Source organism: Pieris napi, chromosome 8 (assembly GCF_905475465.1).
Source record: "Pieris napi chromosome 8, ilPieNapi1.2, whole genome shotgun sequence".
NCBI lineage: Eukaryota > Metazoa > Arthropoda > Insecta > Lepidoptera > Pieridae > Pieris > Pieris napi.
The window spans coordinates 4128937-4144083 of NC_062241.1; the positions used below are offsets into that span (position 1 = coordinate 4128937).

At 32.4% G+C, this 15147-nt stretch overlaps 2 protein-coding genes across 2 annotated transcripts; one reads left to right on the top strand and one right to left on the bottom strand.

The window, feature by feature from the left end:
* Positions 1-1682: 1682 nt before the first annotated feature.
* On the top strand, positions 1683-10243 carry LOC125051883 (hematopoietically-expressed homeobox protein hhex). Its single transcript, XM_047652497.1, has 3 exons — positions 1683-2043; positions 8960-9129; positions 9830-10243. The coding sequence occupies exons 1-3, from the start codon at positions 1689-1691 to the stop codon at positions 9953-9955; spliced, it is 651 nt and encodes a 216-aa protein (XP_047508453.1). The 5' UTR covers positions 1683-1688; the 3' UTR covers positions 9956-10243.
* A 2240-nt stretch (positions 10244-12483) lies between these two features.
* Positions 12484-14834, bottom strand: LOC125051817 (protein jagunal). The gene is made up of 4 exons (XM_047652391.1): positions 14561-14834; positions 14102-14243; positions 13694-13915; positions 12484-13244 (listed from the first exon to the last, which is right to left on the bottom strand). The coding sequence occupies exons 1-4, from the start codon at positions 14647-14649 to the stop codon at positions 13113-13115; spliced, it is 585 nt and encodes a 194-aa protein (XP_047508347.1). The 5' UTR covers positions 14650-14834; the 3' UTR covers positions 12484-13112.
* Between the last annotated feature and the right edge of the window lie 313 nt (positions 14835-15147).

Below are 15147 nucleotides of genomic sequence, written 5' to 3' on the forward strand. Positions count from 1 at the left end.
TTTAAAGATAAAATAACTGTGAGAATAAATAAATAATGTTTCGACTCATATCACCAATAAGTCAGTTTTGCTTTTTGTTTGTTTTATTGCGATTTGGAAGTTTAAATATTCAATTGTAAACTAGAAGCTTTCTTCAGCATGCCCTTAAAAGTAGTTCCCGGTATTAGATTTTATAGCTACGTTGCACTGTTTTTATTAATCATGTAATATACAACTCTGAGTACGTTGGTTTAGCACCAATATATTCTTAAAAACGGCCTAAGAAAATGTTAAACATTTTCGTAAATCACTATTATTTGTTATCTTTAAGATTAGACCTGCTCCACTTCGGTATTAAAAAGTTTCACATATTCATTTCAATAATACTTTTATTGTACTAATATGTATTCAATCAAGCTAATATGTAACTGTATACAATTACTTATAACAAAAATCGCTGTTACTAGCTTCAATGTATTCTACCACTTAAAATCACGCCTTGTGAAGAAAATAATAAACGTTTGAATCCTCCCTACTCAAAATAGCTTTAGCTGTCTCCTCAATTAATTAGAGACAATTAGCAGGGGTTTCGCGACAAAAGGTAGAAAAACTCCGGCCATTAATTACGACGGGGTGGTTAACACCCCTTTTATTTTTCGAGTTACCGCCTGAATAGCCGTGGTTTGAAAAGATTAGACAAGAGTTCATAATTTCGCTTCAGGAATCATTAATTTGGATAAACAATGGGCAGGCTTTTTGCTCCTTATCCCAAAAACAAAGTTTTTAATGGATTGCAAAAGACTTCAATTGTTAATTAGGTACTATTTTTGTGTTAAAAGAGAAAGATATACACTATAGGCAGGCAAGGGGCAAGGGCAGGGGGAAACGGGCAGAAGGCTCACCTGATGTTAGTGATGCCTATGGAAACTCGCACTGCCGCAAGGCTAAAAGTGCGTTTAAGGAGTCTGCACTTTCTTTTCGGGTTCCCTAAGAATTCTTTCATGTGGAACAAGGTGTAATGGTTGCAACTTACAGACATTTTCTAAAACAAAAAACTTGGCGATTAAAAAGAGTGGCGGAGAGTTTATTGCCAGTTCTTCTCGTCCGTTCTACGCCCTTGATTTGAGAACTGGCAGTAAATGTAAAGTTAAAAGCATTTAATATGTATTTCTTTATTGATGATAAGTGTACAATGTACATTGTGTTACCTAAATGAATAAATGATTTTGAATTTTTCGAATTAGTTCGGAAATACTTCAATTTCACTTATTTGTTTGTCTATAGTGCTCAAAGTGTTTTGTAAGAGTCATCACCACACACGATACAAAACCCTAAGTCACCTTTATCAATATCAAAATCCTATCAACAAAATAATACCATTAAAATGTCCCTTGATGAAAGCACATCGATTTAATCAGGAAGCTTTCAATGATCGACTCGTTTTATTGCAGCCACTTCACTACCTAGTGTCCTAATCCACAATGAAAGCAAAAACACTTCGGGGATATACCCATTGCACAAACGTACACATTCGATAATGCCCCATAATATCAAAGTCTAATAGCCCATAATCGCGTGATATGATTTCGTAAAAACACCTGGGCTCAAATTATCGCGTTTAGCTAGATTAACTCCATTAAATAAGCTATCAATTAATAGTATCTAAACCTGATAAGTGATTTCGGCATTACACCACAAGTCAACACAAAATGTGCGCGTGTCGACAGAAAAAGTCTTCCTTCTTCATAAAAGATATTCTATGTACAGATAAGAAAGTTATTGATAACGGCGATACAAGCAAAGATGGTCACACAAATACCAATATTCGGACGGGAGTCGCGGAGTTAGATATTGAACACAGAAGAAACCCATTTCCTGTGTATCCCACGCCGATTAAACCAAATTATGGCTGGCCATACAAATTGAAGAGCTTTGAAAGACCTGCTGTATATAGCGAACCGATGTTCAATTCAAACCTCTTGCGCGGTCAGTTATCTTGGAACAGGTTCGCGACGCCGCGGCCGGCGTCAATTAGCTTACGACTGCCTTACAACTTTGAAAGAGGTATGACAAATATTTGTTATAAAATTTAAAAAAAACAGTGATATTTAAAGAGATTGTAAAGAATAATTATATAGTTTATTCTGCCACAGCCGTGGCTGAGTCAGCCTTGAAAAAAGAGAAATATATTTATGAAAATTTTATTTAATTGGCTTTATCGCACCTAAAACAGAGATAGGCAATACTATTAAAAATGGATGGACACTAGTATATACTTAATATTGCCTTGAATTCTACGCGAGTATCATACATGTATAAACTGGTGGCTTCGTGCTGTCTCGATTAATTTTAAATTAAACATTAATTAGTATATCATTTTAATAACTTCAATTGGCACGAGTGTCGATAACAGATTCCTTCCTATGACTAGGTACAAAGAAATTATGATTCTAATGTACCCACAGAAGATTTTTGTATTCGAGAGTACCTACTCGATTTTTTTGTAATATTTTGAAATGTATTCAATTAAATAGTTTAAAAATTTTGCAAATATGAAAACCTTTAAATATATGGAAACTACTACTGTTTCGAGCGTTAAGAGCACCCATTTCATAGAAAACGTTACTGGTATCTTCCGAGCTAGGTTTCATTTACTATGTTTAACTTTAGTACTTTCTCGTTTTATTTAACGCATTTATTAATTTTCTTATTTTCTATTGCTACAGTTACTTAATACTAATACAATAGACAACCTTTTTATACAAAACTTAAACTAAGAACATACAAACAAGACAAGAAAATATATAACCTTAACCTTTTTATAACAAATAATGAATAATGCAACCCTTCTGAATTCAGCCAGCAATTAAATAGATCACTCTCACACGCAATAGTATCGAGAGCAGGCAAGACGCGCGTAGATGGTCCTCTCCTAAGTAAATTTGTAGGCGCGCGGGACTCTTACTTACTTTTTATGTTATCCCGACAATTAAATTCTACGTTTAAATGAAGTCTTTGACTTCTGCTACTCTTGGAATTAGCTGTTCCTCTATGTAATAATTATAGAGGATCGGTGTCCGTGCTCTGGAAAATCGGTGTTAGTTGAATTTTCTTGCACCAACTTCCATACAACCCGATCAATATAAATGCTATAATCGTAGACAATCGCTAGCAGTATTTATCGGCAGTGATTATTTAAGATCGCGCGCGAATAGCAAACATTTTGCATCTTCTACGACTCCTGGTAGAAACAAAATATCTCGTTTTAAAGATTTAATTCCAGAATATTCAACGTACTGCTTCCTATCCATCATGTGACTTGCCACAAACCGACTCAATGACGCGGTGAAGCCAACTTCTTCCATTTTCTGCAAGAGCACATACATTATTATCAACCATATCAAATGCTTATCGCATGTCAAAGAAGCTGCATCAACTTGTCCTCCACTACCCACCAACTAGTATTATGCCTACTTTCTATTGGAAATCCAAGTCAGAGAGTTGAGAGATTGCACTTTTGAAGTGCTGACTCTCACCCTCACTCATACAATCCATCTCCGCAATGGCTTTGTCAATGTCTAGCTTCGGCTTTTGCGTGATATAGACTGAGCTGAAGTAATTGGAAAACTCCTCTACACTTTGAAATGAGAAGAATGCATATCTCATGAAGAATATCAAGCGAAAGATTACTTCGTGAGGAAACCGAAAAATGCATTACACCCATAGATCGACAGCAATCAAAATCGAGTATTTAGCAAATAATTCTTCTAAAAGCGGCACATTCTTCTTCGACACATAGAGGCGGCACATTCTTCTTCGAATTTGCGGCGTTTGATCAGGAACTGATGAACGTGTATGGAATCTTATGGCTGAAATATTTCTTATCGTCTTCTATTTGGTCGAGCAGACAATCGGCGACTGGAAATTGAAGTTTCAACCCACCAAAAACTTAACGGCCTATGGCAGACCTATGGCAGATAGAGGGTCGAACAAACTTTGAAAAATTATGAGATCCTGAAATTTCTGGATCCGTAAGAGATCGATGTAAGGTGTTTTAACATAAGTTGTAGAAAACTTTGAACATGGTAGTGTAAAAAATTCAAAATAGCCAAAAAAAGTGATGGCCACCAAATACAATGAAATTCCAATATATGCAATGCATATGTTAAATTACATTTTCTACGAATGGCCTAACAATTGACTCGGAATATAATGGTGCGGAATCGTTAAAAGAGATGTAGGAGTTATTTTCATATATTTGTGTCTTTAAAATTCGCCAGGGTGCTTGAGATGAAAATTGCAAAAGAAAATCCTCCATAAATTACACATCCATACGTTCCATAGAAATGGAACAAATAAAACCCTTCAAGTTGAATTTCTTATTTTCACCATTTTCACTGCTTCCAGACCCGATCCTGCTGGCTGCGTGTAGCCCACGCACCTTTAACCTCACAAGAAAATTGGCGGGAACAGAAAGCATTCTACTGAGAATTTGAACACATTTTAACCTATCACAAATACTGCAATTACGGAATTAAGTCTTTTACAAGAAATATGATGTATATCCTAGATTCCTAGTGAATGCGATATCAAACCCCCATCTCCCAGGCCAAGGCCAGGTCCAACGCACTGCGCAGTTTCGATGTAAGGATGTATCTGAGAACAGAAAGTGTTGGACAATGTATTTGAAAGTATTATAACGTAGGTACTGCCATTACGTTATTCCCTCCTTTCTTGGGTATAATATGATCTAATTCCTTAACTCATAGTGTATATGACATCAAACCCCTTACCCCCAACACGCGGGCCGTGCGATCCAGAGCGACACGCAACCACTACATAAGTTATTTGTAAAAGTAGTGGTTAAATGCTCGAAAGTAATACAATAACTAACCGTTACTTCAATATTCGTTGCTATATTCTTATCTTTCCCTAGGGGATGTGATCTTTTGCTCTAATTCATAGGTAACTCTGACCCCTCCCCTACACAGAAAATGCGCGGGCCTCCTGCGGCCCAACACCGCGCGAACGAAAATCGTTCGTTTTCAACACCGACAACTTAGGACTAAGCTCAATCTACATTTGATCATCCAACACTAAGGCAATGACGCAGTATGGAATAGCAAACCCTATGCTATTATAAATAGCAAGTCAAACTTGGATAAAAAAAACAGGCTTAAATTGCCTGTAAGATAGCTTACTAGCGATAACGCTATCTTTTGCTTTAAATCGTTTATATTATCTGTGAATTAAATTGTTAAATTACAACAAATTCTCATATGCACTTGCATATTAATGAATTCATTATGTACACTTATGCCTATAGTGACCGGTCCAAGCTTTGAAGAACTGAACGTTTGGTTCTTTTAATATTATGAATAACATACAGCCAAAAACGTCCAAAAATTTCCTCTTCGTAATATGTATTAGTATTCTACGAATTTAACACTGTGTTAAGTTTACGCAATTGGCTTATTAGGGCATATTTCATGCATGCTAGATCGTCGGCCCTAGAGTCTAGGTCGAACACTAGGGCCTAGACCGTACCGTCACCTAGCGATAAAAATTGTCGCCAATAGTATTTGGCGGAATAATTATATATTTAATGAATTCGAGACAGTTTGTATAAAAATAATTAATTATTTAATTGTGATACTAAAGGCGATATAATCCGGTTATAAAGTATTTTTTAAATCTACGAATTTTTTCAAAACAAATAAGATAGCAGGCCATAAATGATTAAAAACCAATCCTATTACAGATAGTAATTATATCATTAAGGCAAAGAATCGAAGCAATCTTTATCGCTATCGAGGGACTGTGCAAATAAAACAGCAAAATTTAATTTATCAAAACTTGTCTTTACGTTAAATATTTTAAAAAATTGATACATTATCATAATTTAGTATTTTAAAAGAGATTAATGTCTTGAAGTTGTCAATTACTCTGATTTATTATGTTACTCGTAAATTCAATTATAGATGCTTATAGAATGTGTGAAAACAATTGACAAAACCCATATAGGCTAGAAAATCAAAATGTGAAAGTCAATTTTTTTTAATAAAAAAAAATATATCTCTAAATTGACTGGCTATGCTAAAATCAAGGGCGTAGAACGAAAGGGAGGATTTGGCAAAAAAATGTCAGTTTTTTTTTTAAATCGCCAAGTACATATTTCGTTTTACAAGATATAAGTAGCTGCAGCTATTCAAGCGAGGTGTCCCATATGCCATGTAATTAATTCATAGCCTCCATCAGCAGTGGGCATAGCAAATTAGGAATACGCAAACATATATAATATTATATCACCTTGATAAACCTTTTATATTTTATGATATATTAATATCTAATACAGTGTAAAGTCTTTATAAAGAATTTCAATTTTATTTTCGTTATAGAGAGTGTGCGTTATACGAAGTGAAGAGAAAAAAAACTAATTTAACCAATTACAATAGTTTCTAATTTTATTACTATCAATAGGTAAATTATTCTAAACACATATAAACTCAATAAAAATAAATATTATTACTATATAGGTTATAAAAATAGTAAATACTGTATATTTGATTATGTTATGATTACTAATAAATAAATTTATATATTTTATGGATCAAGTAGATCCCGGGCGTTTTGTAACAAAATGTAAGCTACCTATAGTCGTATTTTTAATTAGACGAAGCCAACTGACAGTAGCTAATGTCACGTTGTAAAATAATGTTGCCATATTTAAAGTAATAGTGATGCGTTCAGTTCTTGTTCAATCAGATGAATGAACAATGAGTGTGAATAGTCAATCATTTCAAACAATAAAAGAATATTATTTCTATTTCAAAATTATATAAAAGTGCTCTGATATAAGTTAGGTACTAGTACTATGTAACTACAATCAGTTTTTTGACGTCTAATTACAAAGCGCGGCGCGGCGACTAGTGCCATCACCGATCATTAATTCAGGGGTTTTTACTTTGTCACAACACTATTTTTATTTCATTAAAAACTGACAACACCGTAAACGTCAGTTGATATCGTCTAATTAAAAATTCGACTATAGAGCAAGATATGTTTAGCTATTAATTATTTAGCCTAACATATAAATAGATTATAGATCGATAGTAGGTATGTATTATCGCTTATAACTCCAAATATCCATGAAGGCGGAACATAATTACTCATTTAATCATAAAAATAAAAAAAAGTAAAATTTGATAATAAAGCAATAAGCAAACAATTAGATACACTTATCGAATTTCTACAATCAATCAGACCCGATAACTTTGCAATTGGAACAAGACAAAAATGTTTCGATAAAAATGTTTATCTCTGTCTTTAGATTGAGGGAATTTTTGGAGTCGTCCTCAGTTTATTATACTTATTTTTATTATGTACTTTTACTCAATGAAACGTCGCTATTCTTACAAGAACTTGGAAGAATAATGTGACTTAAAATAGCGCTTTAATGTGAATTGGCAACCTTCAAAAATCTTTTATTCCAAAAAAATAATTCATTAAACTTTTAAATGACTCATAATTTTATTTTAAATTTGAAAGGTGTCAATAATTCGAATAAAATCAATAGATAAATGTCGGAACCTTGACATGACGTTATAATGAATAAAATGTCAAATTCAAATTAATCTAGTTTAATCGAGCAATTCGATTAATTAAAATGCTAAGAGATAATTATTTTATTATCAAATTATCATTTTTTATTATATTTTATGAGTGGTGTAGTCTCTTTATATCTTACAGATATTACAGAATGGTTAAATTTCATATTTTTTATATCTAACATACCTACATTCTGGAACTTAACAAGATAATCTAGTATATTGATATAAACGTTAGAGCCAATTTTTTGATAAGAAAACAATATAATAATTAACACAGATATAATATGCAGTTGGATAATAATTTTATAAAAAATAATACTAATAAGCAAACGTACTTCATTAATTTAAAGTAAAAATTAACAAAGTATACGTGTCCTTCCTTTGAGTCACGAAACTAAAATCGTGGGCAAGCTGAGGCCAGCCTTGCAATTCTGTAACTCACTTTTCGAACTCACACAGCGGTTTTCGCATCGGCGGTCGCTCTCAAATCATTTGGCATTCTGATAAACAATAAATTACAAGCTCCCACCTTATCAGAATGCCAAATCATAAAATGACTGCTTCACGACTGATTTGAGAGCGACCGCCGATGCGAAAACCGCTGTGCGAGTTCGAAAAGTGAGTTACAGAATCGCAAGGCTGATCTAAGCATGGAGAGCAGCGATGCGGGGCGGTACTAGAGCCAGTATACAACTCTTGCTCAAAAATTTAAACCATCAGCAAATACCTATAATGAATAGCTTGGTTTAGTACAACTATTACATTTTACTTCAATCCCTCTCGTAGCCGGCGTAACTCTAATCACACACTATCCAAAATCAGAAACGAAACCTTTCGAATAAGACTTTACAACAGATTACCTCATGAGATTCGCGAACTTGTAGCAGTAAACCCGATTCCGAATACACTTGCAAATGTTTTTGGTAGATGCACTTTATTGCAGTAATAGGAAAGCGATGATGTTTTAAATTTTCATGTTAATAATATTTTTTTAATTTTCATGTAAGTAACATATGTATATGTTTATAATGAGATACTTCATGAAACCTAGGTTTAGTGCAATAGCTTAGCGATAGTGCCTCACTAATATACAAATATAATATATATTTTTGCATTAAACTAAAACACCTAAACCAATTATGTGTAAGGAATGATGTCTTTTCATAGCAGACATTTCTTTCCAAGTTCTGGTATGAAAAAATGACGGTTCAATTGCGATTTTGGTTCGATCAAGTTCGATCCGTTGCGTAGCGGATCATGTTCGATTTCGGGCGAAATAATTAATTTGTGTTTTTGTCAATTTGTGAAACAGGTGCTTTCGGTCTGTGTCTATCCCAACATCTTTACTAAACATACGATTCCGTTGACAGCGTCATGCTGCAGTCCTTGGTGGGGTATGGGAGGAAGAAGAAAAGGGGGGCAAGTGAGATTTAGCGCTGCGCAAACGGGTGCTCTTGAACGGAGGTTTAGTGCTAGTAAATACCTGAGTCCTGATGAGAGAAGAGCATTGGCTTCATCGCTAAGACTAAGCGACAGACAAGTAAGAGAATACATATTAAGTTTTATCATAGACGAATAGCTTATTACCGCTTAAACATCTCATTCTTTTACCTAAGCTGGAATACATATTATTGTTATTGTAAAAGATATAAGTTCAGTCAGGTCTCATCAGACTCAAAAGTCAAAATAGGCTTTAGCTACCGTAAAATCCGACCTTAATGATATGACAAAGATATATTTTTTTTAACATTAATGTTCTTATTCATAGTGTAAGTTTTGTCACGATTGTTTTTAATCAGAGTTGCACGAGAAGAACAAGGACAAAAATTAAAGACCTATTTAAAATTTTAGAAATCAAGAGGTTAATAGTAAAATATATTGTTTATAATATATACATCCCTACAGCAAGAACTATATATAGACAAAATTCATACCTATTGCGAGCATGTCGTTCTTTTAATGTGGCATGTCGGGAGGTTGATTTGGATTTATTCTGCACTAGTGTTACTAGAACGAAGAAAGCCCTATGTGATCAATACTTTGAATGATTAAGATTTTATTATAGCTGCCTTGAGAGTTTTTTGAGATTAGTATGTAAATATATAATAATACCTAAATGTGGAAACGGATAGTTGGCCGTCATCATGTTAATTATATAATATTGAACCTTTTTTAGCTGTAAGTTTCCCTAAAATTGTAAAATAAAAAAATAAAAATAAAATAATTTGGTTTTACTGCAGGTTAAAACGTGGTTTCAAAATCGACGTGCTAAGTGGCGTAGGACCACATCAGAATGTTCAGACCCCGGCAGCCCTAGCAGCGCCAATGAGGAATCTGATGATGATGTACTCATTTCTGATCCTTGACATCAAGATTTATCTTCTTCTTCAGTCACACTCTTCATTTCTGAAGGTCTTGTTAGTGGAGCTGCACAACTTCGTCCACTCTTCCCTGTCTTCGGCAAGATTGAAACTATACTCTAAAGTATTTGACGATTCCATTAGCGACCAATTCGGTTTTAAAAACTGTTACATAATAAGAGTTATCAGAATGAGAGAGAGAGAGAGAGAGCATAGAATTACAAGATTATGTACTTTTAATTCAGTTATGTACAGTGGCGGATTAACGTATTTTCAAGGTATAGGCTGTGAAGTTTTTGCCGCCCTTGCCTCGACAATTGCCTGACAAGGTCCTAGATCATTTTTAGAATTCAACAATTTCTTTGAAATTGCACGGAAAAAAAAAATGGGTTTGATTTTTGAGTACAAAATTATACACAAACCATCTAGTTCGCAGTCTCCCAACAGTAGTAGGATTGACATTTGTATAGGTTGTTAGGAGGAAGAGGGAAATACACTTTATGCAATTTCGCTCTGTAAAACATCAGAAATACGTCATGCAGAAACTTTTTTGATTCGATTTCCAAATTTGCCGCCCTAGACTTCAGCCTACTCTGTCTGCTGGTAAGTCCGCCACTGGTTATGTAATACATTCATACACATAAGTCTTACTCCAAAGAAATGGAACATATATTTACAATTACAATATTAAGATATTGTAATTGTAAATATATGTTCGAATTAATTTCAAAAGTTTCAGAAGGTTAAATATAATTTCATACGAAATTGTGAGAAAAATAAATTGTGAAAAGTACATCTAGTCAAAAGAAGTGGAAGTCAGAAACTAATGTTTTTAGTTAATCGATATTGTAAGTGTATTTTAAATAGTTACTTAACAATCCAATCTTCTCAGTCATATCTACCTTAGTTTTAAGTCTACAGCCACATGTGGGGCTAAGTACAACAATACTTAGAATAAAAAATATTTTCCTTTCGTGTATTATTTATGTTTATATTGCAACTTGACAAGCTTTACCATATCATATCTGATATGGTAATTGGCTTGGCATACCTGACAAGCTTTAGCATATCTGTTAGCAATAATTATTTTTGCATTTCTGCTTATAATAATTGGTTTGTTTTATTTAATAAAAATATTTTTTTTATTTGCTAAGAAAGTGGTTAACACATTGAAATAAAGTTGTTTTACGCGAAGAACATTAATAACACGATGAACACTATTGCTCAAAATCACGCGAAATGTCGAATATTTAAATATCCATAAAATTAATATTTCTTATATTGATGAAAGCAATAATTGTTATAGCACCATATTCATTTTAGTAAGTAGTTGTTACGACCATGCATTCGAATCCCTACTTACAGTGAATCCTTTTCGCCTTTAACACTAGATTTTACAAGAAAAATATAATCTGGAAATGTATTGGAATCATAAAAGACAATCACCCAATCTGCTTAGCCAGCATCAAACGCCATGGTGAACATTGGTGTATAAATAAAGAGCCGTCGTTATTTATTCAAATGTTTCGGCCTTAGAATAAATCGTAGTCGTTATTAATAACGTGGAAATAAAGTTTACACGTTCAAAACCGAATAACATCAGCTTATCATCAATATTTGTAATATTTTTATTATATGTATAGATTTATTGAAGCGTTTAAAAATACGAACTTATCAGCTAATAACTATTAATTGATAGTATGATAAGCGATAAGTATTGAAAAGACGTCAGTGGAATAATCAAAGATTATTTTACGATTTGAATCGGTACGGATTAACTTGTAAATATCAATGTAATATTATTTTTAGATGGCAAATAGGTACAGCGAAGATAAAGTTACGATTCTAAATTCCAGTTTTATAAACTAATAAAATTGCCAAAGAAACTAATGTTCTTAATTCAAATTATCACTAACTCCTATTAACAGTCCAATGTATTTCTGTCTCCGAAATAAATGTTTAATTCAAATGATATTTCATTAATTCATATAGGTATATCTACTTCTATAAAAGTACCCTTAGAAACGTCCATATTAATAAAAATACATAAATAATATTATAAAAATCATCCTTTCCAAAAGAACTCTCCAGTACTTCAGTAATTTATTATAAAAAAATCATTTATCAGTATGTGAACAGCATCAGTACTATTACGGGTAGTTAAGCTTAACACTTTGATAAATCTATTAAGTAAATTTTAATAAGTTCACCAAAGAAATAATAAGCTTCAGGCGTTTAAGGCCTATGATCCTATGGTTAATTAGTCGATTATCAATTATCTAATTGTATAACTATTTTTCACAGCTCATCGATTTCTAGATTCATTAATTAATTTACGTATTTAGGTTTTTGTAAAAAAAATGCGTAAAACCTTTCGTAATAGAAACAAAAAACGACTATGGATTTTTGTATCGTAATAAATCATATTGGAAATGTACACTTGTCAATATTAAAAAAGGAAATTTACATTTACCACATTACTCTATATAATATAGGTTATATTAACTATAAATTCTAATAATGAAACAAAAATCATTTCCAAAAACAGTTTATTATTAACCATGAAAGTAAATAAAATGTCATTTCTGCTCTTATGTTATAGATTCACTAACATAGACATCCAACTACATTCTAATAGTAATTATTTACAATAGTTTCTTTTTAAATTAGACCTTTTTTAGAAAAACAAATGTAAATAGATTTCTTGTTTATTTATAAAATCATATTTTTTTAATTGCTTCAGTTCAACAAAGCTATATTTTGATTAGTAGTAGGTTTCTAATGTTTTTTACACCTTAAAACCATCAATTCATTTAATTGAATACAACCATGAAACCTGTTTCCAGGCAAAACTAAGAAAATAACCACATTAATGCATGATCCATACAAAGTTTAAATTTCTTCTTATTTCTGCCTCCTATTTGTGGTGCAATCTGTTTTGTCAAACATGCATGTACTAATTGACATATAACTCTATACCAGATTAAAAGTCTGCCATAACATTGATTTACCAGTCAAATACATCGGAATTAGCACACTAACTTCATGGGTACAAAAATATAAAACAGATATATAGTTTCCATTCACAAACAAAAATAACCCTTTTAACAATTTTTTTAAGAAAACCATTAGTTAATTTGTAAACAACCATAACAAATGTATTTTATTCTGCCTTTTTGTAAGAACCTCTCGAACGCCAGGCAGTCAAAAGATTGTAGGAAAAATACAGTTGAAAGAAATGGACTTGTGACCCAAGGAGTACGAATGCATACCAGAGCAAGCCATATGGGTAACCCTGAAATAGAAAAGGCATTATTAATGTTATCTTTGAAAACTCATAATGAGGCATGATAAAACATTTCTGTATCTGCTTCATTATTATTTAAGGCTAGTAATTGAGAAGATCTTAAACCAAGGCCTTTAGGCTGTATATTATGTTAAATATTAAACCACATGAAGTTATTAACTTTCATACAATCCAACTCAGATCAGATTTTGATGAGAGTTTAGTCTATTGTATTGCTATTATACTTAATTCTAACATATAGTCTATACATATACTAGAATAATAATTTCATCATTTAGTATTTTAGTTCTTCCTTTATTATATTCTGTCAAATACAGACACAAATATTAAATTATTAGTATACCAAATGTGGTGATGTAATAGTATAGTGGTTGAATATTATGTATTATGTAAAATGTAGTCATGTAAAAAATGCTAATTATTTATGAAATACATACCTGCCATAACATAATTTCTTCTTCCTCATCATCCTCAGCTGTCAAATATAGCCAAACATCTCCACAGTAGTGTAGTATGCAGTAAAGTAGTGGTAGAAGACCTAGCCCTGCGATACCATACATGTATCTACGAAGGAACTTTATGTTGTTCCGCTTAATTGCTGATAAACCCAAGAAAGACAATGCCACAGATAGACACCAGATGTACTCCCACCAGAGTGGCTGGAACATTTAATAAATTTACTATAGCTTTTATAATTTTAATTGAAAAAATAATTAATTAAATAATTTAAATCAATAAATTTTAACAATATTGATAGGAAATTAACTAACAATAATGAATATACATATTCTTAGTAAAGTGTTGTAATAAAATAGAAACATATATTATAGCCTTTTTGTATGTACCTGTGGAATTTGTAGTTCCTCAATCTCCAATATAAATATGTCTAATTTGTCCAAAATATCTGCAGATAGTTTTGCCAGCATTGCCAGGAATAACACATGGTGGAAGAATACACAGTACTTTAAACGAGACTTGTTTAATGCGCTGAAATAAAATAATGCTAATATTATGTAAAGTTTGTTTGTAAACATTATCAGTAAAAAAGTTGTTATTCAAGGGCTTTTTAAATTTATTTGAAGAACTTGGACAGTGATTTTCTACCTCAAAAGGTATACCATTATTTATATTGTAAACGTAAAGGCATTCAAACAAACAGGTATTTAAATTAATGGCGCGAAACACTGACCCTAGCTTTTATCTAAAAATAATTTGACGGAACTTGACGATGTGTGTGATGTGAAATGTCACATTAACCATGGTCGTTAGCCGAGTAGACACATAAAAATAATCCCAATGCTCACCTAATTTGATACTGAGCCGCTATTTTCTCCCTGTGCTGAAAATCAGCACCATTTGTACCAGTTACCATAACTCCACCTCTTGAAGCCATTTCTGTAATATAACTTGTGCTTTCGTTTACTCTAAAGTCAGTTTCCCACTCCCAACTCAACAACTTTATTCATTCATTCAGATAACTTCGTATTTTTATTCCAAATTTTATTCAATCCATTATTTCACATCTGCCAAAATAAATCTGATCGTAATCGCTAATGTGTTGGCAAATCAAATGCCAACTTGACATTCCAATGGCCATTCAATTCCTTGACATGCCAGCGTTTTGAAGGTTGGCACGATCGGATAGCTGTACTAATTTTTTTATGAAAATCCAAGACAGAGACCATTTGACATATTTTATAATTGGTAATTAAAAAAAAAACTAAAGGATTTTGGGGTATATCTGTATTCATTTTACAATCAGTAATCAATGCTATCAGTTCAGAGTTAGCTATAATATTTAATGAATGTATAGATTGTGGAGTCTTTCCAGACCAGATGAAGCTAAGTAAAATCACACCTTTATTCAAAACGGGAAGCCCTTCTGAACCCA

Excerpts from the sequence above, each read along its gene's own strand:
- LOC125051883 (XM_047652497.1), top strand. The coding sequence starts at position 1,689 with ATGTGCGCGTGTCGACAGAAAAAGTCTTCCTTCTTCATAAAAGATATT. Across the intron at positions 2,044-8,959 it reads GCCTTACAACTTTGAAAGAG|CGTCATGCTGCAGTCCTTGG; the intron begins GTATGACAAATA and ends TTCCGTTGACAG. Across the intron at positions 9,130-9,829 it reads TAAGACTAAGCGACAGACAA|GTTAAAACGTGGTTTCAAAA; the intron begins GTAAGAGAATAC and ends GTTTTACTGCAG.
- LOC125051817 (XM_047652391.1), bottom strand. The coding sequence starts at position 14,649 with ATGGCTTCAAGAGGTGGAGTTATGGTAACTGGTACAAATGGTGCTGAT. Across the intron at positions 14,244-14,560 it reads GCGGCTCAGTATCAAATTAG|CGCATTAAACAAGTCTCGTT; the intron begins GTGAGCATTGGG and ends ATTTTATTTCAG. Across the intron at positions 13,245-13,693 it reads AAGAAATTATGTTATGGCAG|GGTTACCCATATGGCTTGCT; the intron begins GTATGTATTTCA and ends TTTCTATTTCAG.